General features: G+C 41.4%; 1 protein-coding gene across 1 annotated transcript in view; it reads right to left on the reverse strand.

Annotated features, from left to right (window-relative positions):
* Positions 1-5,243: 5,243 nt before the first annotated feature.
* Positions 5,244-24,550, reverse strand: part of LOC131842559 (calsyntenin-1) — a 319,165-nt gene continuing 299,858 nt past the window's right edge. Inside the window, exons 3-18 of the mRNA XM_059191130.1 lie at positions 23,531-23,652; positions 21,347-21,558; positions 20,050-20,196; positions 18,109-19,227; positions 17,771-17,851; positions 17,009-17,191; positions 15,529-15,656; positions 14,908-15,088; positions 14,119-14,453; positions 13,413-13,688; positions 12,041-12,157; positions 11,678-11,782; positions 10,433-10,598; positions 10,051-10,259; positions 8,914-9,040; positions 5,244-8,152 (exon numbers count right to left, since the gene is read on the reverse strand). Coding sequence (XP_059047113.1) covers positions 8,085-8,152; positions 8,914-9,040; positions 10,051-10,259; positions 10,433-10,598; positions 11,678-11,782; positions 12,041-12,157; positions 13,413-13,688; positions 14,119-14,453; positions 14,908-15,088; positions 15,529-15,656; positions 17,009-17,191; positions 17,771-17,851; positions 18,109-19,227; positions 20,050-20,196; positions 21,347-21,558; positions 23,531-23,652 — 3,576 coding nt within the window. The 3' untranslated portion in view covers positions 5,244-8,084. The remainder of the gene's footprint in view (positions 8,153-8,913; positions 9,041-10,050; positions 10,260-10,432; positions 10,599-11,677; positions 11,783-12,040; positions 12,158-13,412; positions 13,689-14,118; positions 14,454-14,907; positions 15,089-15,528; positions 15,657-17,008; positions 17,192-17,770; positions 17,852-18,108; positions 19,228-20,049; positions 20,197-21,346; positions 21,559-23,530; positions 23,653-24,550) is intronic.

Raw genomic sequence — 24,550 nt, forward strand, 5'->3', positions numbered from 1 at the left:
GGCAGCCGTCGCCCCTCCCTCTCGCGATTACACATTTAAAATCTTGCCGTCTCGCTCTGTGATGCTGCGCATTTCTGTCCACGTATAGTGCGTTTCGCTCGCTCGTGTGCAGTTACTAATCGTCCGTCCCTTTCACAATCATTAGGCGGGTCTTGTGGCGTGTATTATGCAGTATGTTTGTCGAAGATTTTATGAGGTTTGCGCAGTCTTGCACAGAGTAACACGCCGAATAGAGACTTTATATTTATAAAATAGATGTTTTATGTATCTATTTATTAAACATAGGCATGTTTATATTGGTAAATACCTTCCAAATATGCATTCAAGGGATAGGTTGTAATAATAGGGCCTAGGGATCTATTGCTGTCTTTTTTAAATGATGATAATAATTCGTTTTTTTTACAAACTTTACGAAAAAAGTAAGCATATCTGTCTGCTAACTCCATACAATTTTGTACGCACCAACGCAGGACGAAAGGATATCAGTCAGTGGATACAGTCAGTTCAGTTAGCACATTTTGGTGCATTCATTAGGAATCAACAATGATCTGTTTTTTTTTAAATGATGATAATGATTTGATAGTAAGTATGTAGATATATGTAAAATGTGAATACGATAACTATCAGATGGCAATTGTACGTAGCTATGACGTGGTCTAGTGTTTTGAGTAGTCATGCTCACTAAAATGTCCAGACATGTGGCGGCGTGGTGGGCCGGGTCATTGGGCTTCCTAAAATATGGTCGAGCGCAGTGATGGCTGGCTCATCTGTCATACTCGTGAACGGGTGCTGCTTGTAGGGACTGGTCTGCTCTAATCACTATGACTGATTTCCTCTTATTAATTGTTTAACCAGTTGGTTGTATATTCAATATTTTTTCTATTTGAGTATTTAATTGAATTAGTGCTAATTGGTAGTTTGTATTCACACACTTCAACTTAGAAATGTAAAGTAACAATAAAATTAATTAAAAGAGCAACACGCAAGTTTCTTGCTCGTTCTTATTGTGATGAGACAGCTTTCCGAATGAGCGGTAGATTAAAAAAAATGTGATGACAAATCAAAAGTGCTTCAATGTAAGTTTATTTGAATAAATGATTTTCTATACTATTCTATAGTTTTCTTTACGGACTTTACGAAAGGTGCACCGGTCTGTGCTAGTTGTATACAGTTTGGTACGATGACAGGGTACCAATGGAGGATGAAAGGATGGGCATAAAATCAGGTCAGTTAGAACATTTTGGTGTATTTATTAGGAATCTACAATGATTTATTTTTTTTAAATGATGATAATGATTTGATAGTTTTCTTTACGGACTTTACGTAAAGAGAAGGTGCACCGGTCTGCGTTAGATCAAGGTATACCTACAGTTTGGTACGTTGACAGGACACCAATTGAGGATGAAAAGATGGATTCATTAGGAATAAACAAAGATCGCTCACAATTTTATTTTTAGCTAAAATATTCATACATTCATATGAATGCTATTATTTTCACTTTATTTTGTATCGTCCTTATGTTCATACATCAAAGAACTTCTATAAGTATACTGTTATAATACCAGGACGATACAAAATAAAGTGCAAACAATAGCAAGTAAATAGCTACCTCCCAATAATACTCATCAAAACGGCAAAACCAAAGGCCTGAGCAAAAAACGGGGCACCAATGGAGGGTGATAGGATGAGCATAAAGCCAGGTCAGTTAGCATATTGCGGTGAATTCATTAGGAATCAACAATGATGGTTCACGGCTGGCACTTTGCTGTCTTTCCATGTTATTTAGGTAGTTACCTGTAGTGTATGTGGAAACACTAGCAGTTTATTATCTATCGTCTCGAGCCGAGCGTACACGGGCCGTGCGCAAGAGAGGAGGGATTCCTTGCGTAAGCGCCGTGGAGTAAAGACGTGGAGCTGTGGCTAACGAGCCGATATTATGTCGATAACAACTTACATACCAGGAGATACAAGAAGACATAAATAGCAAATAATTGAATACTATATGTAAGAAGCACTAATTATGATGGACGACTGAGGCTTTGAAGCCGGCTACCGCAAGGGAAACCCCAAGTAGCGCCCGTGACTTGTGACACGGGTGTAGGTTTAAAAGTCCCTTTTAGAATGCATTAACACTCACCTTCACTACTTGCAGCTTCCCCCCAGGCCCAACTAAGACCGAGATAAACCCATTGCTAATACAATTCACTTTAATATCCAAAACACAGCTGGCACACTCTGCGCTCGTCGACTGAATGCCGCGGCTCACGCAACGAAAGAGGATTATTCAAATACCGACCTCCGTATTTATAGACCAAAGTCAGTGTAGTAGGTTGGTCTATAAATACTAGATGGCGCTATTTACAATATTCGTAGTAATCCTTACTTTGGGTACTTCATTAGTACTAAAAACAAACTACCTTCTTTTAATATATTTTTTAAATATCGGATTATACAATAATGATGTGAATTCTAACATATAATATCTACTGGGGAAAATAGTGTCCAAATTTTAGGAATAACTAGATATACTAGTGCTACCACTCTGCGCTTCCCATTGGAAACCATTCAGGCAAATTTAAAACAAAAATTAGGTATTTAAAAGAGCAACACACAAAGAGGTTAAAGAGTAATCGTCTATCGTGGTATGGGCATGTAATGCGTAGGAATGAAGATCATATCCTAAGGACGGTGTTACATATGAATGTGGAACTAAAAAATGGAAGACCGAACAAGAGATGGATGGACTGTGTGAAAGATGATATGGTGAGAAAGGGAGTAAATAACGGGATGACTGCGAACAGAGATGAATGCAAGAGAAAAACAATACGCCGACCACAAATAAATAGGATAAGGAAGAAGCAGATGATGATGACACAAATTTCTTCTTCGGTTTTCTTATGATGAGGCAGCTTTCCGAATAAGCGGTAGATTAAATATAAGAATAACAAAGTAGGTATTAAAAATTGCCTAAATTTAAGTATATTTACCTTAAATATAAAATGCAGATAGGTCGATACTTATTGCATTTTTTATTTCAAATGCAAAAACAAGAAGGTATGTTCCCATTATGGTTTCTTAAGGGTCGACAATATGCACGTTACACTCCCGGTGTCTCAAGCGTCCATAGGCTATATTTACCATCAGACGGGCCGTATGCTTGTTTGCCACCATCGTAGTATTAAAAAGGTCGCGTCGTGGCTCTTGAAAAGTCGTATAATTTCCCCTCTACTATCATCACCGATATCGTTACAGACTCTATACCTTATAAGTCTTGCCTTATTATCTGGCATTGCCTCTTTTTTTGGTCAAAACTTCCCTTCAACATCGCAGCCCGGAAGACGTCCACTGCTGGACATGGGCCTCCCCCAAAGATCTCCACGACGATCGGTCCTGCGCTGCTCGCATCCAACGCCTTCCAGCGATCTTGACTAGATCGTCGGTCCACCTTGCTGGAGCCCTTCCCACGCTGCGTCTTCCGGTCCGCGGTCGCTCAAGGACTTTACTGCCCCAACGGCCATCTGTCCTACGAGCTATGTGCCCTTAAATTGTACATTTTTAAGAAAATACCCACCGTTAAGAAATCTGTATTCAGACGAACATTGTCCTTATTTCATTTGATACTTCTATCCGTTTGAAATTCAAAAACGTTTTTTAGATCGATTCATTTACTGCAGTCGCCTACAGTTCCTTTTGCTAATAGGGAAAGGGTATTGTTAATGTGGATTAACCCTAGCAATGTATTATGTTAGGTTGATCTCCACGTGGTTCCCCCTGGAAACCATCGCGATAAATTCTCGGTGAATATACCACGATGGGCTAACTGACCCGACCTCATGCTCATCTTCTCATCCTCCACTGGTGCCCCGCCAGCGTAAACCGTTAGTGCAGGCGGGTGCATTATCACATAATCATCCGTAAAAAATACCTATTTCGACGGTGTTATGGCCACTCTACATTTCTTGTTCTCATTACCCAGAACTTGTGTCCAGTTATTTTTATCCCCTCAAATTTGGAAGGATATTCATCATTTCGCATCACTATATCTTATGAATAAGTACATAAGCCAGGCCATTCAAAGAGGCAACGCTGCCAGTATCTTGGGTACGCTGCCTCTATGTGCCGCGTTGGATTACAATGATTGTTTTTTGTAATTGTTTGTATTGAATTATGAAATAAATAATACACAATATTTGTGTCGGAACAATTATAAAAAAAAAAGTACATAAGTACTTACATAAATAAATAATTACAATCCTGCATACCATCACACAATCCTGCATACCACACACAGCGCCATCTAGTTCCGTAGTCCCAAATTAAACCAATTTAGCACAAGCTTGCTTAGCAAGCAGCGAGTACTTGCTATTGGTATTAAATATCTAATACGAGTATGCTTAAGATATGAAGGAACTCCGCTGTGCAAGACGCTGCTTTTGTACCACAAGGATTAACATTTACGACCAGGCGGGCCGTCAGCTTATTTGTCACTCTAATTACCTATATACATGAATGTGAAGAGAGAGGGCTTCCGATTTTCTTCATTTTACTTAATACTTAAGTAAGTACGTATAATAGATCTAAGTACATGAATAAAGTGGGTAGGTTATATATACTTATATTTATTTAAATTGACTTGATTTTGTTTTAATCCTTATTGGAATGAATTTAAAAAGAGAGAGAGCTCTTCTCAGATTTTCTTCATTTTACTTAATACTTAGTAGGTGTTGATGGCTTCAGCAGATTACGGGGTGAATAAATGATAGAATTCGCTTGATTTTCTTGAATTTAATTGGCAAATACAATTACAAATTAGGATGAATGAACAAATTCTACGTTAGATCGATCGGTTGATTTTTGAAGTCTGTACGTTACGTTGCGTATTTTCAGCCATGTTGCCAACCATATATATATAAATAATATGACTTTTTTTGTAATTGTTCGAAGTGTGTATGTATGTATGTGTATATGTATATGTGTGTGTGTGTGTGCATATGTATATATATATATATTTTTTTATATATGTAAAATGTACCTTTGTCAAATGTGTAAATGTCAGTAAATGTTTTTGTTTTCTTTTATTTAAATTGGATGGGTGTGCGCTCCAATCAGAACGCTCCCTCTGCGTTGCGTTTTGTTGCTGCTTGTAAGGGACAGTAATAAATCTGCTTACGTAATACTTGAACGGCCCCCAGTCTATTTTTTTAGGGTTGTATCTTATAACAATATCAATAAAACAACATGTAGTAGTTTAAACCAACTTTATTTTTAGCTAAAATATAATAATTCATACATCAAAGAAGTTCTATAAGTATACTGTTATAATACCAGGACGATACAAAATAAAGTGAAAATAATAGCAAGTAAATAGCTACCTCACAATAATACTCATCAAAACGGCAAAACCAAACGCCTGCTTTGTGCCAAATTTGTGCCACGTCCGTTTGCAAACGGGTAATAGACAATAAAAATTATAAAACGTGGATAAATAGAAATGGACGGCTGTCGAGTGAACGAATCATAACGATCAAACAATAAAAAAAACTTAATAACAGCGAGTTCGTGTTCAGGGGCCGGCCGAAGATTTATTCGTTGTCAAAACAAACTACAAATGAAAACTACATCGTTTACAGAACAGCAAAGAAATGTAGAGTTACTTCCTAAACACATAACTCATTTACATTCGCGCGTGGGACATAGACAACGGCCATACTGCCAAACTTGGGCAGTATAACGTTACGTCGCTTTGATTGACAGAATGACAGCTGTCAGTCACCGCGTGGGGACACAGACAACGGCCATACTGCCAAATTTGGGCTGTGTTACGTTACGTTGCTTCGATTGACAGAATGACAGCTGTCAGTCACGAGCACAGATAATACATTTGTGCAACGACCGACAGAGGGCTGACAGCGAGAGTGACGGAAACGAACAAACACGAGACGTCAACTAGACGAATACATCAATGATTATGTCCACAACGATTGCTTAATGATTGTACAGTCGGTGAATCACACATACTCTATACTAATATGGCAAACGATCCATGATATGCAACCTCTCGACGGAGATGGCGATATGCGTCCGCGCGGGTGCGAGCGAGACACACCGCCACCCTCAAGATGACGGCCGACAGATGAAATAAACCTAACTAACGCCTACGGCTGATTGTGCTCGCGGCTTTTGCCTTAACCTAGTTGTTAGTAAAAATTCCTTAACGCATTCAAAATATATATATAATAATATAGTTTATATAGTAACTGATCCTAGACATACCATCTGTATAATGTGTATAATTATCGTACATTTATATCATTTTCCAAATAACTCTGTGCCTAATATACATTTAAGCCGATTTTAGAAGCTCGTAAGGGAGAAGTGTTTGGACATATTCTGCCGGTACAATATTAATTTATATTGTACTGAAACAAATAAATGCTTTCAAATGCTCTATTTGTACTCAACTCAAAACTGTACGTTAATTTGGCGCCAAAAGTAGCATAGACAAATACTACAGACCAAATATAATTTATTGTAGATGGCGCCACGTAACTATAGGCGCCAAAAGAATAGATAAAATCCATAGATAAAATAGACGTTAATTTTTCGTGGATGGCGCCACGTTGTCGGTAATATTTGCTTTATGAATGTGTTCAGCGAGTGGAGTGCCACAGAAGCTATATGTCACTTTAGTGTTCAATATACATCATATCTGACGCTTAAACTATCTTAAGATTACCGTTTCCATACGAAATTACAACAAGAACTACTGTCATTTCTTACATACAGTAATATTACAAACGAATAGAAAAGAGTCAAGAGCGATCCCTATAAGAACAACGAGAGTATCGTTCTACGAAAGCAAGCGAGGACGAAAAATAAACATTTACGTATAAAGTTTTTGATATGATCAATTTTGAGACCTTAATCTAGAAATAAAATTGGCCCCGACCCACGATGATCCCTGGTATAAACTGAAAATATAATATGTCATATCATCTTGTTATTCGATATTGGACATTATCGAATTATCATAGAGTACAATTTCGTTCAAAAAACCAATGTACTTTAGTGACGCGCCACTGTTTTAATTCTCATAACTATGTTTCAATGAACCTTCTTTATAATTATTTTAATCAATAATTTAAAGTTAGTACCGACTTCATAAACTAGATGGAGTTATTAGTCACTATAGTGAAATTGCTTTTGCTTTTTTGTTATTTTTATTTAGATACCAGAGATCGTCCGGAGTGTCCGGGGCGTCCGGACAGGCGTCGTGCCGTATGCTGTGCGAGCATAGCCCACGACGGCGGCTGCATAAATCAATTCCTTATCACGAATATCTACTGACACGCCGCAATGTGTACTCTATACGTATACCATTAAGGTCGAAAATGCTGTACATTCATGATGATGAGGTGTGATATTGCGGAGTTTCAATTCCATATAACAAGACCATTCTTCAGTCTATATTTTATTATTCATGATAACAATGATAAATATTTATTTTAGGGTAATTAAATGAGTTTTTTATAATGTTGCATTTACGCATAGACAATAATATATATAATGATTTACTTATGTCTTAAATAAATGTTGCATTATCGTAAACCGATTCGAAACTATCATTTAATATGGAATGGGGTAGAAAACACTGGATTGGACAAAACCCCTTTAATATTAATAACCCTATCTATTGGGTTATCCTTTCGACATGGGTAATCTTATACATTTAAATTCGAGCCGTGAACATTGCATGTAAATATGTTGAGATAGGCGTAACTATTTCTTAATGCAATAAAATGCACTGCGTTGCATCTTAAGTTGCAATTTGCAACAAAATGAATATATTTGAAGTAAATATAGTTTCTTATAATCGGTACAATTCTATAATTATATAGGTGCATTTAAAGTTACACATAAAAATATGCAATTTATATAAATATTTTAGAGTAACATTGAAGCGTGTCAGGTGAATAGCAATATGTTGGGGTTTATGGGGGCGCGAGAGGGAGTTGCGTGGGCAGAAGGGTGGGGGATGGGATAGTGGAGGTGCGTTAAGTACAGTCCGCGACTGCGCGCACGCATTACATCGTGCTGTTGTCCCACTCCAATTGACTGATGTTCCTGTACTTATGTTGTTTGCCTGGCATCACTGCAACGAAAATAATATAATAAGTATCGGCAAAATGAATACCAAAAAAGTCTGCTGCTGCAAAATACATACATATTATACATAGAAAATACCCAGACCGATACAAACAATCATACTCATGAATACAAATTTTTGTGCCGTGCCAAGAATCGGACCCGCGACCATCGGACGTAAAGCGGTGTGCTAGACCACCGAGGTCGTCGAGATAAATAAATTCGGTAAGTAAGATCAGCCGTTTGTCTGTTACTTGTAACGTTCAAACAAATTTTCATTAATTCACAAAAAAAACCATAGTAAAAAAACTGTCTAATGTCTACTGCTAATTTACAGTTTAGTGTTCATTCCACACCGGCGCCCCCGGGCGCCCCTCCGATCGATCCCCCGTCCAATTCAAACGGGGATCGAAATTACGACGGCCTGAGCCGAGGTTCGAACTCCTAGTGGTGCCTTCAGACTAAAGTCGTATCCGACAGACAGGAGTTGGCCTTCAGCCGCTCCATAAGTCCTTCCTTTGGTTTGGAGTGCCATCAGCACTCGCCCCCTAACGTCCAGTGAAGCTGTAAAGGCCAGCTGCGGCCAACAGCATTAGAGTAGTCCGAAAAAAAAAGTGTTCATTATTGACATGTTACACATTTTCATAAATGTGATATCTGGACTTTTCTTTTATTCTATTTCTCCTATTTAATATTTTATTTGTATTAATACATGTACCACATGAGTTCCTAAGCGGTTATTCGAGGACAGGGGGTGTAGGTACTTACCATCGTCCTCGTCGTCAGAGGAGTCGTGATGGTCAGAGTCGGAGTCGGAGCAGGAGTCGGCGTCCGAGCTGTCCGGTGCACACACTGTGGCGTCCGGCCGGCTCACTCCGCCTTCACCGCTCGCGGACTGTCCGACACAACCGGACACGGGTCAGTGTATTCAAGTAATATTCTATTCAGAATGGTTTGGTTGAACTAATAAATAAATAAATACCCTTGGTATTTGGAATTAAGTGGAACTATAGTTCCACTTAATTCCAAATATATAAACGCATGTAAGTACAAGATGATAAGGATGCTACAAGGATATGACTGACTGGTTGGTTATTTTTTACATTTTTTTTTGTTACAACATACAAATTATAATATAGGTGAAAGTATTGTAAAGAAAGAAAGAAAAATATTTTATACAGTGCAATGTAAAAAATACAATATTAACAAACGAAAAAAAAAAAAGAGTAAATAAAATGTACATATAATTAAACTTAATTTACCATGTAGATAATTAAAAATAAACATAAAATAATTATTTTTTACATCCAAAAATGCACTGAAATGGCTCCACTCAGCTTTAATGTATGTCCTATCTATACTTTACATGGCTAGATCACCGAGGTCGCTGAAATACAGTATCGTATTGCGAAAAATTTACAATGTTATAAACGAACCTACACTAATACACATTGACATGTACATAATGTACGGTATCTCTATATCCTTGCGATAATGAAATAAGTGATATAATGGTGAACTTATGTCAGAATATAGTATTTCACAATTTATCATTTCGAATTATGTATATTCTCTAGTTGATTAATAACCTATATTGTAATACCCCATAGAATAAGGGTTTTACCGTATACCCTATACGGTAAAACCCTTATTCTATGGGGTTAACCCCAAAAGTATATTTAAATTTGGAATGTCAAAATACTTTATTAATAGAAACATAGGTATACATTGGTTATCATTTTAGAATGTAACGTTCCATTATGTTTTGCCTTATTAGGTATGCAACATTTTGAATTATTTAAACTTTTACTTCATTATTCAAAATGTTATGTCATTTGGAATGCCCCTATACGCGTACGGATATTGCAATCTGCTGTGTGAACGTGTCGTAACCACAATGCTCACCTCATCCATGGGATTGACGGTGATGGTGAGGGCGGAGTCGTCCCAGGCCATCTCTGCGTCTGCGGGCGGCAGGCGGCGCGGGGCGGGCGCGCGGGGGGTGCGCGGCGCGCGGGGGGCGCGGGGCCGGCCACGTGCGCGCGCCGCGCCCACCGCCGCCAGCACCACCACCGCCCCGCACGACACCACGCCGATCACCAGCGCCACGTGGTCTGCAACCGGGTCACACTATACTACTAAAATTGGGCTTCAGCCGTTTTATAAGTGCATCCGTGAATTTCTAGTGTCATCTACACTTGCTGCACCGAACGATATGAGCGCTGCGCGTGCGCCGCGAACATATACACAGACATACACACATGGAGTATAGAGAGCGTATACTGACTGGTGGGCGGCGAGTCCGGGTGCAGGTCGAGCACGCGCGGCTGCGGCACGTCGGCGGCGTGCTGCGAGCGCTGCGCGTGCGCCGCGAACACGCGCGGGGACAGCGCGCGCGCCGCCGCGCCGCGTGGAGGTCCGCCCGCGCCCTCCGCGCCCCGAGAGTGCTCCTCCTGTATCATAACGCCGCAATCATCAGTTCATAAAATATCTGACGCCACAGATATTGATTGTCGCATGCCTTATCCTTGTTAATGTGTATTTACTTATACGACATTTATTTAAAGCAAGTTTCTTTCCCATTCTTTATACGATGAGACTACGTTTAGAATGAGTGGTAGAATAAAAAAATATAACTGTTCAAAATAATATGCACTTTATGACAATATTATAAACAAGTATTGACTGATGTATGATCATACTTAATTTAATAACTACAATGTCGATTTTGTTTTTGTAATTAATATTTCATATAACCATTCTTCTAGTGTTAGCCTTTTATAGGGTTAATTTTGAAAACCCTAAATAACCCTTATTCCAATAAAATATATTTCAAAATTTTATTACAGTTATTTTATGTTAAATTAATTAAGAACAGTGGGAAGAACGCATTGTTGTCAAAAACTTTTGATTTTAGCCTTATGTAGGATTACTTTTTAAAAACCCTTAATAACCCTTATTCTAATAAAATATATTTCAAAATTTTATTACAGTTATTTTATGTTAAATTAATTAAGAACAGTGGGAAGAACGCATTGTTGTCAAAAACTTTTGATTTTAGCCTTATGTAGGATTACTTTTTAAAAACCCTTAATAACCCTTATTCTAATAAAATATATTTCAACATTTTATTATTTGTTCTACGTTACATTAACCAAGAACAGTTGGTTCTTTTAGTTTTTAGTTCGTTAGCTATTGTTGATTGTTCTGAAAATCTTTATTGATTTTAGGCATTTTTAGTATTAGTTTTTCAAAACCCTTTAGAAATATGAATAACCCTAATCCAAGTATTATTTTTAATACTTTTAATTACAGACGCGCTACGTTAATTTTAAGCAAGTGCAATGCTTTTAATTTTTTAGGGTATCGTTTTTAAAACCCTTTAGAAATATGAATAACCCATATTCAAATAATATCAATTTTAAACGCTTACAGATGCGCTATGTTAATTTTAAGCAAGTACAATGGGTTTTAAACGTGACTTAAACTTTGACAAGATTTTATTTAAGAACTTTGACAATCTAACGGTTACCTGTTTGTCTCTGGCGACGGCGTCCATCTTGTCGGCCATACCGCTGGGGTTCAGTTCGCGCGCAAGTGGCTCACCACCAGACATGTGCGGGTGTACCACCGTCAACTGCCAATCATATTATCAATTAACAATAACTAGTATAGTCATTATTACGACGCGATCGTAATATATGGCCGTCCATATTTTGCTGAGTATATTTGAATGAATGAATGAGTGAAAAATTCTTTATCGTTCACCTCACAGAATATATATACAAACATTTATATACACTATCATTACATAGTATAAAACAAAGTCGCGGTCGCTGTCTGTCCGTCCCTATGTATGCTTAAAACTTAACTATATATAACAATTGGTACGTACCGTCTGCACGTATTCATTGCTGGTGAAGCGGCCGTTGAGCTCGGAGCAGGTGAGTTTGAACACACGGTTCAGGTAGTAAGCCGGCTTCTTGTTGCTGTATTCGATTTCGCGTAGCACCTGGAACAGAACAATAGTACAATTAAGAAATATATTTACAACGACCATTTAAGGGCCATGTTTAAGATAGTTAAGATGCAAGTAATTTTAGTTCACTTCGTGCAAACTAGATGGTGCCACAGATTAATGTAAATTGCGCTGTTTTTGGTTTTAATGACATTCCTGTAGTATTTTTTTTTATAAAAAACCTTTTATCCTTATTAAATGGTTAATTCTGTTGGAAATAGTTAATTAAAGTTAAATAATAATTAATAAAGTGAAACACAGAGTGTGATGGGCATTATCTGACATCCGACAGATAACGAAATGTCTACATTTGTGCTTGAGGGTTTCAATTGAAACAACAATTTATGGACAGATCAACAGAAAACACTTCAATAACGTTATTTATATATTCGTGTAGCGCCATCAGTTTGAACAAAATAAACTAAAATTATCTATTATATATATTATACAGTTTGTTATTTTTTTTCAACCCGGTTACATTTTTTGTAAAATAGTCTGTGTCTCACACATTCTCTTTCTTTAGTGTTTAGTTCTCTGGAATGACAACGTATGATTGATACCACGGATGTCACATTAAGTCGTGATGTCCGTGTTCATTTTCGTGTGGTCTGTGTTGCTAGTTCTGTATACAGGCGACGGTTATCACCTACCATCAGATAACCAGCAAGCAATATTTATTATTACTTTAAAATTTAGATTTTGAAAAATCGTTAAATGTTTTATATGCGGTTCCCACATTCCCTCAAATTTCCGTTTCCATTACATTGTCCGTCAGCGTGCCTGTCATTCGAGTAACAAACAAGTGAAGTAGAGTAGGTAAAGTAAAAACAAGGCGGGAGCGCGGGATGTGCTCTTCGATGTGGTGAATTTCGGAGGGTCTTCCGGATAGGGGGTTCCTTGTGTGGAGAATTTTTGACACTTGGGGATTGTGTGTTCCGATGTGTCGTGGTTTTTCTATGCAGCGAGATCTTCTGTTCGGGAGACTAATTGGGGTCTCCCATAGTGGGGGCGTGTCCCGCGCTCTCTTTAGGAATTATTAAGGAACTCGAGAACGTTTTATGCACCGAACTATTGAGAAACTCAGAAATAGTTTTTGCACTGTACTACATTATCTCAACAATTCAAGACATAAAGAAAATTAAGAACATCAAAAAAATGCACATATGGTTGTATGGGTTCCCTTTGCCTTTCCATTAAAGGATAAATAGAACTAAAAAAAATAATTGAAGTAGGCCAGTGCTTTAGTTACCGTCTGGTAGTTGGTCACGGAGTCTGCGCCGGAGAGGATGACACCGTCGCGCGTGACGGCGGCGCGGATGTCGTACCGGCGCGGCAGGCCGGCAGCGTCCGGCAGCGACAGCGCCTCGTGGTCCGGGTTCAGCGCCGGGTACACCGACACCACGCACGAGTCCAGCCGCCCGGCGCCCGCGCCCACCGATACGTCCGGGAACACGCGCAGCCCGCCGCGGAACGTCGCGTAGTCGCGCGCCAAGTCTGCCGTGCCGTTCAGCAGCACGCTTGGGACCTGTGCATTCAACTTTGGCTGTATAATGATGTTTCTCCGTTGTGTTTTTGGCGAAATACCCTAAAATTGGAGTTAATAGTATACAAAAGTAGATGGTCAGATTATATGTCACAATCGTTTGGATATTATAAATAGAGGGTACAGTTCAATGCTTTCCAATGGCTGCAGTTTCCAATGGCTACGAGTTCGAAGTCACTGACCTGCGGCTGCAGCACCATGACGTAGGAGTCGGCGGGGCGCGCGCGCAGCACGCGGCCGTTGTCGCAGGTGACGGTGGTGGCCACGTGCACGTCGCGGGGGGCGGGGGTCACTGACCTGCGGCTGCAGCACCATGACGTAGGAGTCGGCGGGGCGCGCGCGCAGCACGCGGCCGTTGTCGCAGGTGACGGTGGTGGCCACGTGCACGTCGCGGGGGGCGGGGGTCACTGACCTGCGGCTGCAGCACCATGACGTAGGAGTCGGCGGGGCGCGCGCGCAGCACGCGGCCGTTGTCGCAGGTGACGGTGGTGGCCACGTGCACGTTGCGGCGGCCGGGCGTGGGCGCGGCGCGCGCGTCCGCGTAGGCCACGCGCCGCAGCAGCGTCTCCACGTCGGCGACGCCGTCCCCCTCCACGGAGACGGCCCGCAGGTAGAGCGCGGGCGCCAGCTGCAGCCCCTCGCGGCACCGCGCCACGCAGCGCAGCGCGCCGGCCGGCTGCGGCGCGTGCGCCACACCCAGCCCCGCCAGCCACCCGTGCAGGTGGTGCTTCATGTCGCTCTCCGTGCCTGCGGACGCATCACCTCAGTTCACACCTACGCTCTTTCGAGCAGTGTGCGAGTGTAAGCAGTGTAAGAGTGTGCGTGTAAAGTTAGACAAAGGCTGCCTTTGCACGTTCTTTCCTGTATTAATATGAGCGCACGCAATCGTAAGCGATTCGCTCTCCATGCCTGCGGATGCATCACCTCAGTTCACACGTACGCTCTTTCGAGCAGGTAAGAGTGTGCGTGTAAAGTTAGACAAAAGCCGCTTTTACACGTTCTTTCACACGGAATTAGGAGCGTGCGCAATCGTGAGCAATTTATTCTCTGTGCCTGCGGGCGTATCACCGCACTTTACGTACGCTCTTTCAAGCAGGTAAGAGTGTGCGTATAAAGTTAGACGAAAGCTGCCTTTACACGTTCTATCGCGCGTTATTATATTATATTAATAAAAGATCACGTAATAATCGTGATGACTCACCCTGCCAGCAGGCTCCGACGACGAGTGTGGTGTTGACCCCGTGCGCGGGGTGCAGCGGCCAATCGTCGATGACTTCGGGTCCAGCATCACCGTCACCGCGGAAAGGCTCACCATCCACCACCAGCTCCACGCTCGGGAAGCGCACGTTGATCGCATAGTGATGCCATTCGTCGTCGCACACCTATATAACATTTGAATTTATCAAATATAATGTCTCAATTATTTTTGGCTATGTTGGTCTAGTAGTTCTTCCGATGGTTGCAGGTTCAATTCCACACACAATGTTAACCACAGTATTCATGAATATGATTGTTTATATCGGTGTGGGTGCTTGCTATGTATATTAAGTACTAGCTACTCGCCCCGGTTTCGCACTGGTGTATATGTATTATATATATAAACATTCCTCTTGAATCACTCTATCTATTAAAAACAAACCGATTCAAAATCCGTTGCGTAGTTTTAATTTACGCATACCGCCTCTTCAGGTTCGGTCGCTGCCACAGACGACGAACATTCGACAGGTTAAAACAGTAGGGTTGATAACACCTCCTATTGGACCCCTATTGTTAATGTGAATAGTCAATAAGGATTTATTTTTTAAATATGTCTGCCACTGACCTCTGGGATCTTCCAGCGCCACTCGGCCGGTCGGAATATGTTGAGATCTCCGTCTCCGAAGTCACGACGCAGCAGCAGGATCAGGCGGCAGTTGCGGACGAACAGAGCGTAGTGGTGGCGGTTCATTTCTGTTGAAATAATATGGACAAACATTTTATAATAGATAAACACACGTACATAAGATTGTGGTGAATTAAAACTTCTGGGTACCATATTTGTTGCCAATAAATTCAATTCGGATGAATTACTAACTTGTAATATTGAAAATAACAGCATCAATTCAGCTCGGATCAATTACTGACTTGTAATATTGAAAATATCAGCGCATCAATTCAGCTCCGATGAATTACTAATTTGTAATATTGAAAATATCAGCGCATCAATTCAGCTCCGATGAATTACTGACTTGTAATATTGAAAATATCAGCATCAATTCAGCTCCGATGAATTACTGACTTGTAATATTGAAAATATCAACATCAATTCAGCTCCGATGAATTACTGACTTGTAATATTGAAAATATCAACATCAATTCAGCTCCGATGAATTACTGACTTGTAATATTGAAAATGTCAGCATCAATTCAGCTCCGATGAATTACTGACTTGTAATATTGAAAATATCAGCATCAATTCAGCTCCGATGAATTACTGACTTGTAATATTGAAAATATCAGCATCAATTCAGCTCGGATCAATTACTGACTTGTAATATTGAAAATATCAGCATCAATTCAGCTCGCATGAATTACGGACTTGTAATATTGAAAATATCAGCATGAATTCAGCTCCGATGAATTACTGACTTGTAATATTGTAAATATCAGCATCAATTCAGCTCCGATGAATTACTGACTTGTAATATTGTAAATATCAGCATCAATTCAGCTCCGATGAATTACTGACTTGTAATATTAAAAATGTCACCATCAATTCAGCTCCGATGAATTACTGACTTGTAATATTGAAAATATCAACATCAATTCAGCTCTGATGAAATACTGACTTGAAATATTGAAAATGTCAGCATCAATTCAGCGGGATTCAATTTCTAATGCGGGAGGTGAGAGAGGGAGTTGCTATTAATGGGGATTTTTATATTACGACGGTGGCAAACAAGCATACGGTCCATCTGATGGTGATCATGGACGACCTGTGGTCAGGTCTCAGGCGTTCATGGTCACCTGAGATCTGACCACCATTTCTTTAATCTATTGTTATAGTTTTCAATATATCTGTTTATAATGTTGGTGTAATAAAAAAAAAATAGTGAAATCACCTTCCAGCAACGGTATTTCCGAACGGATATGATAATTAAAACCTTCAAGAAAAGAGCTTATTCCTACTTAAAAGTCGGCAATGCACTTGCAATTCCCTTGGTGAGGCGGGTGTTCATGGGCGGCAGTAATCACTTACCATCAGGTGAGCCGCATGCTCGTTTGTGTCCTATATAAAAAAAGTACAAAGCAGTGCTACTGACTGTGGTCATCAGCGAGACATAGGATGTGCTCCTTGCGATGCTTGTCGTGGTCCGGGGGCGGAGCGTGCCGCATCCAGGTGGAGATGGAGAAGGTGCCGGTGAGCTGGTGCGGTACCAGCGTCTCCGGGACCACGGCTGCCGTCGTCTCGCCGTCGAACTCGAACACCTGCTCCCCGTCGCGGCCTGCCCGCACAACAACCAAACCGTAACGAACTATTCACTAAATTACTATCGTATGTACACAATTCTCGGTTTGACCGATTTTTATTAAATTTTATATGCATATTCAGCAGGTCTGAGACGATTCTCAGACATACTGAATATGCACTTAGGGGTATGCAACAGAGATACTCGATATTATTATGTATGTTTGGAAAACTATTCTGCTACCAAAATGTTAGGGAAAGTACTATGTATATATATAGGGAAAAACGTCTGTCTCGTACCTGTATGGTTCTGCGGATTTCTTGGGCTTCAGGGTCTCGAAGGTATCTTCGCTAGCTTTCCAGTTTCACAGTAGCTTTAACACAGTTCTAATTTATTTTAATTCACAACACAATGCGCGCGCGCGTCAAGGCCGCTGTACGGTCAGTTCAGTACTGTAGGTAAGGGAGGGGAACAGAAACCGCGGGAACACAAACTAACGGACTCTAATATAAAATCTGTGCTTACGATGGTACAGGGTAGATTTTGAACATATATATTATATTTCTTTTATTACATACAAAATCTCATTTAGACTGAACAGTATTGTTACATTACCAGAGTCGGGTTTCAGCGATTTGATCCATTCGTTGCCGGCTCCGGGGCTGGGCAGCAGGTCCACAGTCTTAGGGTCAAGTCCTGAGATAAACAACAATTATTTAGTAAAACATAGTAAAACCATTTGGGATTAAAGTTTTAAAATCGACTTTAAACTTTTAACATTAAAGTCGATTTATAATTTGGGTGTCGGGGCATGTAAGAGAGCGCGTATTGTTTTAACGTAGTGATTACTTTCTCAGTGGCCAGTACTGGCAGCGTGACGGCGGCCTGGATGCGCGTGACGCCCTGACAGCGCGCGTCCGACGTGACGCCTCCGTCACGACACTCGTACGTACCGCAGAGCGTGCGCTGGTGGTGCAGCGCGTACGTGTCGCGGTCGCAGCCGGTGGCGGCGCGCGCTGCTCGCAGCGTGACGGCGGCCTGGATGCGCGTGACGCCCGGACAGCGCGCGTCCGACGTGACGCCTCCGTCACGACACTCGTACGTACCGCAGAGCGTGCGCTGGTGGTGCAGCGCGTACGTGTCGCGGTCGCAGCCGGTGGCGGCGCGCGCTGCTCGCAGCGTGACGGCGGCCTGGATGCGCGTGACGCCCGGACAGCGCGCGTCCGACGTGACGCCTCCGTCACGACACTCGTACGTACCGCAGAGCGTGCGCTGGTGGTGCAGCGCGTACGTGTCGCGGTCGCAGCCGGTGGCGGCGCGCGCTGCTCGCAGCGTGACGGCGGCCTGGATGCGCGTGACGCCCGGACAGCGCGCGTCCGACGTGACGCCTCCGTCACGACACTCGTACGTACCGCAGAGCGTGCGCTGGTGGTGCAGCGCGTACGTGTCGCGGTCGCAGCCGGTGGCGGCGCGCGCTGCTCGCAGCGTGACGGCGGCCTGGATGCGCGTGACGCCCGGACAGCGCGCGTCCGACGTGACGCCTCCGTCACGACACTCGTACGTACCGCAGAGCGTGCGCTGGTGGTGCAGCGCGTACGTGTCGCGGTCGCAGCCGGTGGCGGCGCGCGCTGCTCGCAGCGTGACGGCGGCCTGGATGCGCGTGACGCCCGGACAGCGCGCGTCCGACGTGACGCCTCCGTCACGACACTCGTACGTACCGCAGAGCGTGCGCTGGTGGTGCAGCGCGTACGTGTCGCGGTCGCAGCCGGTGGCGGCGCGCGCTGCTCGCAGCGTGACGGCGGCCTGGATGCGCGTGACGCCCGGACAGCGCGCGTCCGACGTGACGCCTCCGTCACGACACTCGTACGTACCGCAGAGCGTGCGCTGGTGGTGCAGCGCGTACGTGTCGCGGTCGCAGCCGGTGGCGGCGCGCGCTGCTCGCAGCGTGACGGCGGCCTGGATGCGCGTGACGCCCGGACAGCGCGCGTCCGACGTGCACGCCTCCAGCCGCGCCGCGGGGAACAGCGCCAGTGGTCCGCTGCCGGGCGCGTAGTCCACGCGCTCCGCCAGACCTACATATACCGGCCAGGTAGGCAAACAATGTATGAGTGGTAGATTTGGAGGGTGAAACAACAAAAATACACAACTGTAACGACTTGGAATAGGTAATGAAACCACTATAATAGTCGTACTTTGGGACCCTTTATTCGCATTAATTTACATATTAGATATATGTACAAAATATGATAATAACGTAAATACTTGGTAATGAGACTTGGTATAAGCGCTGGAATTGCGTGCCTCACCGCTAAATCTCCCGTCCAATTCAAACGGGGATCGAAATGACGACAGCCTGAGCCGTGACTCCTAGCGGTGCCCGAGTACGCCGAGTAGCCCGACGGATACGATTTTACTCTGCACTCGCAGAGTAAAATCGTATCCGTCGATCAGGTGGGAGTTGGCCTTCAGTCACTCCATAAGTCCTTCCACAAGTTTTGAGTACCATCTGCACTCGCCCCCTATCGTCCGGTGAAGCTGTAAAAGCCAGCTGGAGCCAACAGCAATAGAGTATATAGTCCGAAAAGAAAATCGATATGTATCTAAGTATTTATATCAATTGACTAGTACCCATAACACATCCACGTAACATGGGACTTTTTTTATGGATGATTATGGAATGGTGCATCCGCCTGCGCTAATGGTTTATGCTGGCGAGCACCGATGGTGGATGATAAGAGAAGCATGAGGTCAGGTCAGTTAGTCCATCGTGACAAATTTACCAAGAATTTGTCACGACGGTTTCATGGGGGACGCGTGGACGTACGTGGACCTAGATGACGCTGTGTGAATAGTCCTGGGCTGTTATTATTAAATGCTAAGAAACCTAAACTTACCCTTCCATCCTGGCCTGCAGGGCTTGTTCACTTTGATGGTGACCATGACGGGTGCGGACTGCATCATGCCGCAGTCGTACGCCACCACCGACAGGATATGGTTGTGGGACTTCTCGTAGTCCAATGGCTCCGTGTTTCGAATAACACCTGCCAACATGATACCGTTGCATTTTGGAAATATATAGTAACTTCATATTTAAAAATCATTTATTCATATAGGACATTTTAGCCGCTTATGAACGGCAAATTTTTTATCTTGGGACTAGTAAAGTGTGAACTGTTCAGGCATATTGTTGATCTATCAACGCACAGCCCAAACCACTGGACGGATCGGGCTGAAATTTGGCATGCAGGTAGATGTTATGACGTAGGCATCCGCTAAGAAAGGATTTTGATTAATTCTACCCCCAAGGAGATAAAACAGGGGATGAAAGTTTGTGTGAAACTTTGTCAATTTTAAACCGATCGGTCTGAGACTTTGCATGGTTAAAGCTACTATGACGTAAGCGTCCCCTAAGAAAGGAATCAAAAGTAAAGCCGCAAAAACTATATCTAATTTACAACAATAATTCTTAACGCGAGCGAAGCCGCAGGCAAAAGCTAGTCTTTATATATAACAATTAAGTGTCACGTTGATTGTCCGCGATGGACTCCTAAACTACTGAAACGATTGCAAATTTGATTTGCACATTGTGTGCAATTTGTTGCAACTTGAAAGATAGGATAGCTTACATCTCAATTTATAGTCGCAATATTATTTTATTGCAAATTATTTATCTATTATTGGGTACAGCAACGCGTGGCCGAGTGTTCTAGTTATATAATAAACTAGCTGTTCCCGCGACTTCGTACACGTGAATATTTTTTATTTTTCTAAAATAAAAGTAACCTAAGTTATTAAATCTCATCCTTATTACATCAGCTACTTGTTAAAAAAGTCCTTTCAAAATCGGTCCAACCATTTCAGAGATTAGTAATTAATAATTATATTGTACAATTGCCTGTTCCTGCGACTTCGTCCGCGTGGAATTTAATTTAATTTTTCTAAAATAAAAGTAGCCTAAGTTACTCCTTATTACATCAGCTACCTGCCAAAACAAGTCCCGTCAAAATCTGTCCAGCCATTTCAGAGATTAGCCGGAACAAACAGACAGACAGACAAAAATTGTACAAATTGTTATTTTGGTGTATGTATCGTATTTATATTCATATGCATGTAGTAAAAAACGATTATTTCAATATTACAAACAGACACTCCAATTTTATTTATAAATGATTTTAAGCCACAACAACTGACCTTCATTGTCGATGGTGAACGGCTGGCTCCTATCAGTGAGTATCTCATACTTGCACACGTCACCGTATCTTGGCGTGCAGTCTTTATCAGTGGCTTCCACGCGCAGTATCTCATCATAGAGGTGATCCTCATCCACAGCCTTCACGTACGCAGCCTGACTGAACACCGGCACGAACTCATTCACGTCAGTCACTGTGATGTGGACTGGGACACTGTGGAAGAATTTTTTTTATGTTACTATGAACGATTATTGAAAAAATCTACAGTCATTCAATCTATCGCTCATTCGGAAAGATTACATCATAAGAAGAACGAGTAAGAAACGTGCGTATTGCTCTTTTAAATAATTTAGTTGTTTGACGACCTCGATGGTCGCGGGTTCGATTCCTCGCACGGCACAAACAATTGTATTCATGAGTATAATTGTTTTTATCAGTCTGGGTGTTTTCTATGTATAATATGTATTTACAAACAAAAATATCTATATATTTGTATCAGTTGTCTAGTACCCATAACACAAGCTTTAGCTAGCTTAACTTGGGTCTAGATGGCGCTGTGTGGATTGTCTTGAGATTATTATTATTAGTTGTAACTTTATTTTGTTATTTTGTGGAAGTCATTACTTAATGGATTCGTAGACTATAATATATAAGATGATATGAATAAAAGAAGAGTATGTTCAGATACGACGATAGAGAGCAGTGGAAGAGAATGACATACTGACCGACCACAAATAATGGGATAAAGGCAAGGCAATGATGAATATATACCGTTGCACATATATAGACTATAATATATAATATAATATATAAGATGATATGAATAAAAGAAGAGTATGTTCAGATACGACGATAGAGAGCAGTGGAAGGGAATGACATACTGCGCCGACCACAAATAATGGGATAAAGGCAAGGCTATGATGAATAGATACCGTTGCACATATTGAATACTAACGATATCAAGTTAACAATTTTTCTGCGACAAAGACGCAAATGTAATAATCAATTTCATACCAAATTCAATGTACAATCTCATCTTGCTTATTATAATCAGTTACGGGGTTGTGTACTGCCTCCAATTCAATATTGTCTTTGGTAACAACCCTTATACAGCTATAAATAGCCCGGCGTTGCTTTAATTCATTTCGCATGAGCGATTGTGTGAGCATCTTCAGACTGTCAAACAAATCTCTCGCGCCTCGATTACTCCTTTGTATTGCCTTCACCGCCAAGTGTTATCCTTCATGGGAATGGCTTAGTTTCATAAAGATTTTCAGGTGAGTTTACAATCATAGTTGATTTATAACTAACATATCCACATCTTATCATTGGATAGTATTAGTATAAAATAAAGTTACTGTCGCTGTCTGTCCGTCCCTATGTATACTTAATTCTTTAAAACTACGCAACGGATTTTGAAGCGGTTTTTTTCAATAGATTCAAGATGAAGGTTTATATGTATCATACATGTATCCGGGCGAAGCTGGGGCATAGTTAATATTATAAACGAGAAAGCTTGTGAGTATGGATGGATGATTGTTACTCTTTCACGCAAAATCTACTGAACTGATAGCTTATATTGAGTTCATTTGAATAAAAACTATTTCTATTTTAAGGTTTTTGAGGTGAATTTTAATAATAATAATAAATTTGATTTTCACCCGCAAAGTCAAGTCTGTCACCCCTTTAAAAGGAGTTATATAAAGTATATATATATAAAAAATAATAATATCTTTATTGAATCATAAATTAAAATATAACACGTAGTCCTAACACCCAAACTAACGCAAACTATATATTAGGAGTCAGTTTCTTCCTAAACATGTACATAAATACGCTCGACAGAATTAGGAATTTTTCAAAGAATACATATATTCTTATGGTAGATCAACATATAAGCTATGTCTCCGAAAGAGAAAAAAACAACTATTTTTCATTAATGAAATAATACAGGGCTATTGTATATGTACTTTATATTTTTCTGTTGTTGATTATCAACAGATGGCGTCAAATGTATCTGCTGACGAAATCGTCACCACTAGTAAAGACGATGATGATGATATTGAAGAAGATGATGGTGATATTGGAGATGATGACGATGATATTGAAGAAGATGATGGTGCTATTGGAGATGATGATGATGGTGATATTGAAGAAGATGATGATGTCAGTGATGAAGACTCACGTGTTGGAGTAGGATCCGTCGCAGCCGACGGCGGCGATGTCGAACTTGTAGTTGCGCCGCTTCTCGCAGTTGAGCGGGTATCGCACGCGGAGCCGGGCCTCGTTCTCATCTATCACCATTATCTGCAATAGAAACAGAATACAAATTAATATCTCAATTTACGTTATATAATAATAATAATCATATCAGGACAATTCACACAGCGCCATCTAGACCCGAGTTAACTAGCTAAAGCTTGTATTATGGGTACTAGATAACTGATAGGTACAAATACATAGATATATTTTTTTCGTCAAAAATAACCTTGGACAATTAACACAGCGCCATCTAGTCCCACGGTAAGTAGAGCTTGTGTTATGGGTACTAGACAACTCACATAAATACTCAGATACTTTTTTTTCGAAATACATACATATTATACATAAAAACACCGAAACCGATACAAACAATTATACTCATGAATACAAATGTGTGCCGTGCGAGGAATCGAACCCGCGACCATTGGAAGTAAGGCACCGAAGCCATCTTTCTTCTACTCATCTCAAAATAATTCCGAACTGACGGTAGATTTCACATATCCAAAGAGTCTGTAATAGAATAAAGCTATTTTGGATGTGAATTTGAATTTGAAACAAACAATAAATGATTTCATTTGAATAAAGTTTACGTTCACACGTGTCAACAATAGAAAATAAATTTATTTCTGTATGCTCCTTAATCTCTCACTTGACTGAAATTTTTCAGTATACCAGCGTGGAATATCTTTCACGATTCAATGATCGGCTGCCTATCGGCGCCCAGCATCCCTTTGTTCCCGTATTGGGAGATCGCTGTAGCCGACCGTGAATACGATTCCTTTATCGGAACATACTGGGCTTACAAAGACTTTGGATGTCGATATAACAATGGTTTTTATAGCTGTGTTGTTGAAATTTGTTGAAGCAGTTTAATTTTGACATGGGATCGGTTTCTTTATTAATTATATTGATTTACTACTTCAGTTTCTCGGTGGTTTACCGG

Source organism: Achroia grisella, unplaced genomic scaffold, assembly GCF_030625045.1.
Source record: "Achroia grisella isolate CSIRO2021 unplaced genomic scaffold, CSIRO_AGI_Agris_v1 utg241, whole genome shotgun sequence".
In the NCBI taxonomy this organism is placed as follows: Eukaryota; Metazoa; Arthropoda; class Insecta; order Lepidoptera; family Pyralidae; genus Achroia; species Achroia grisella.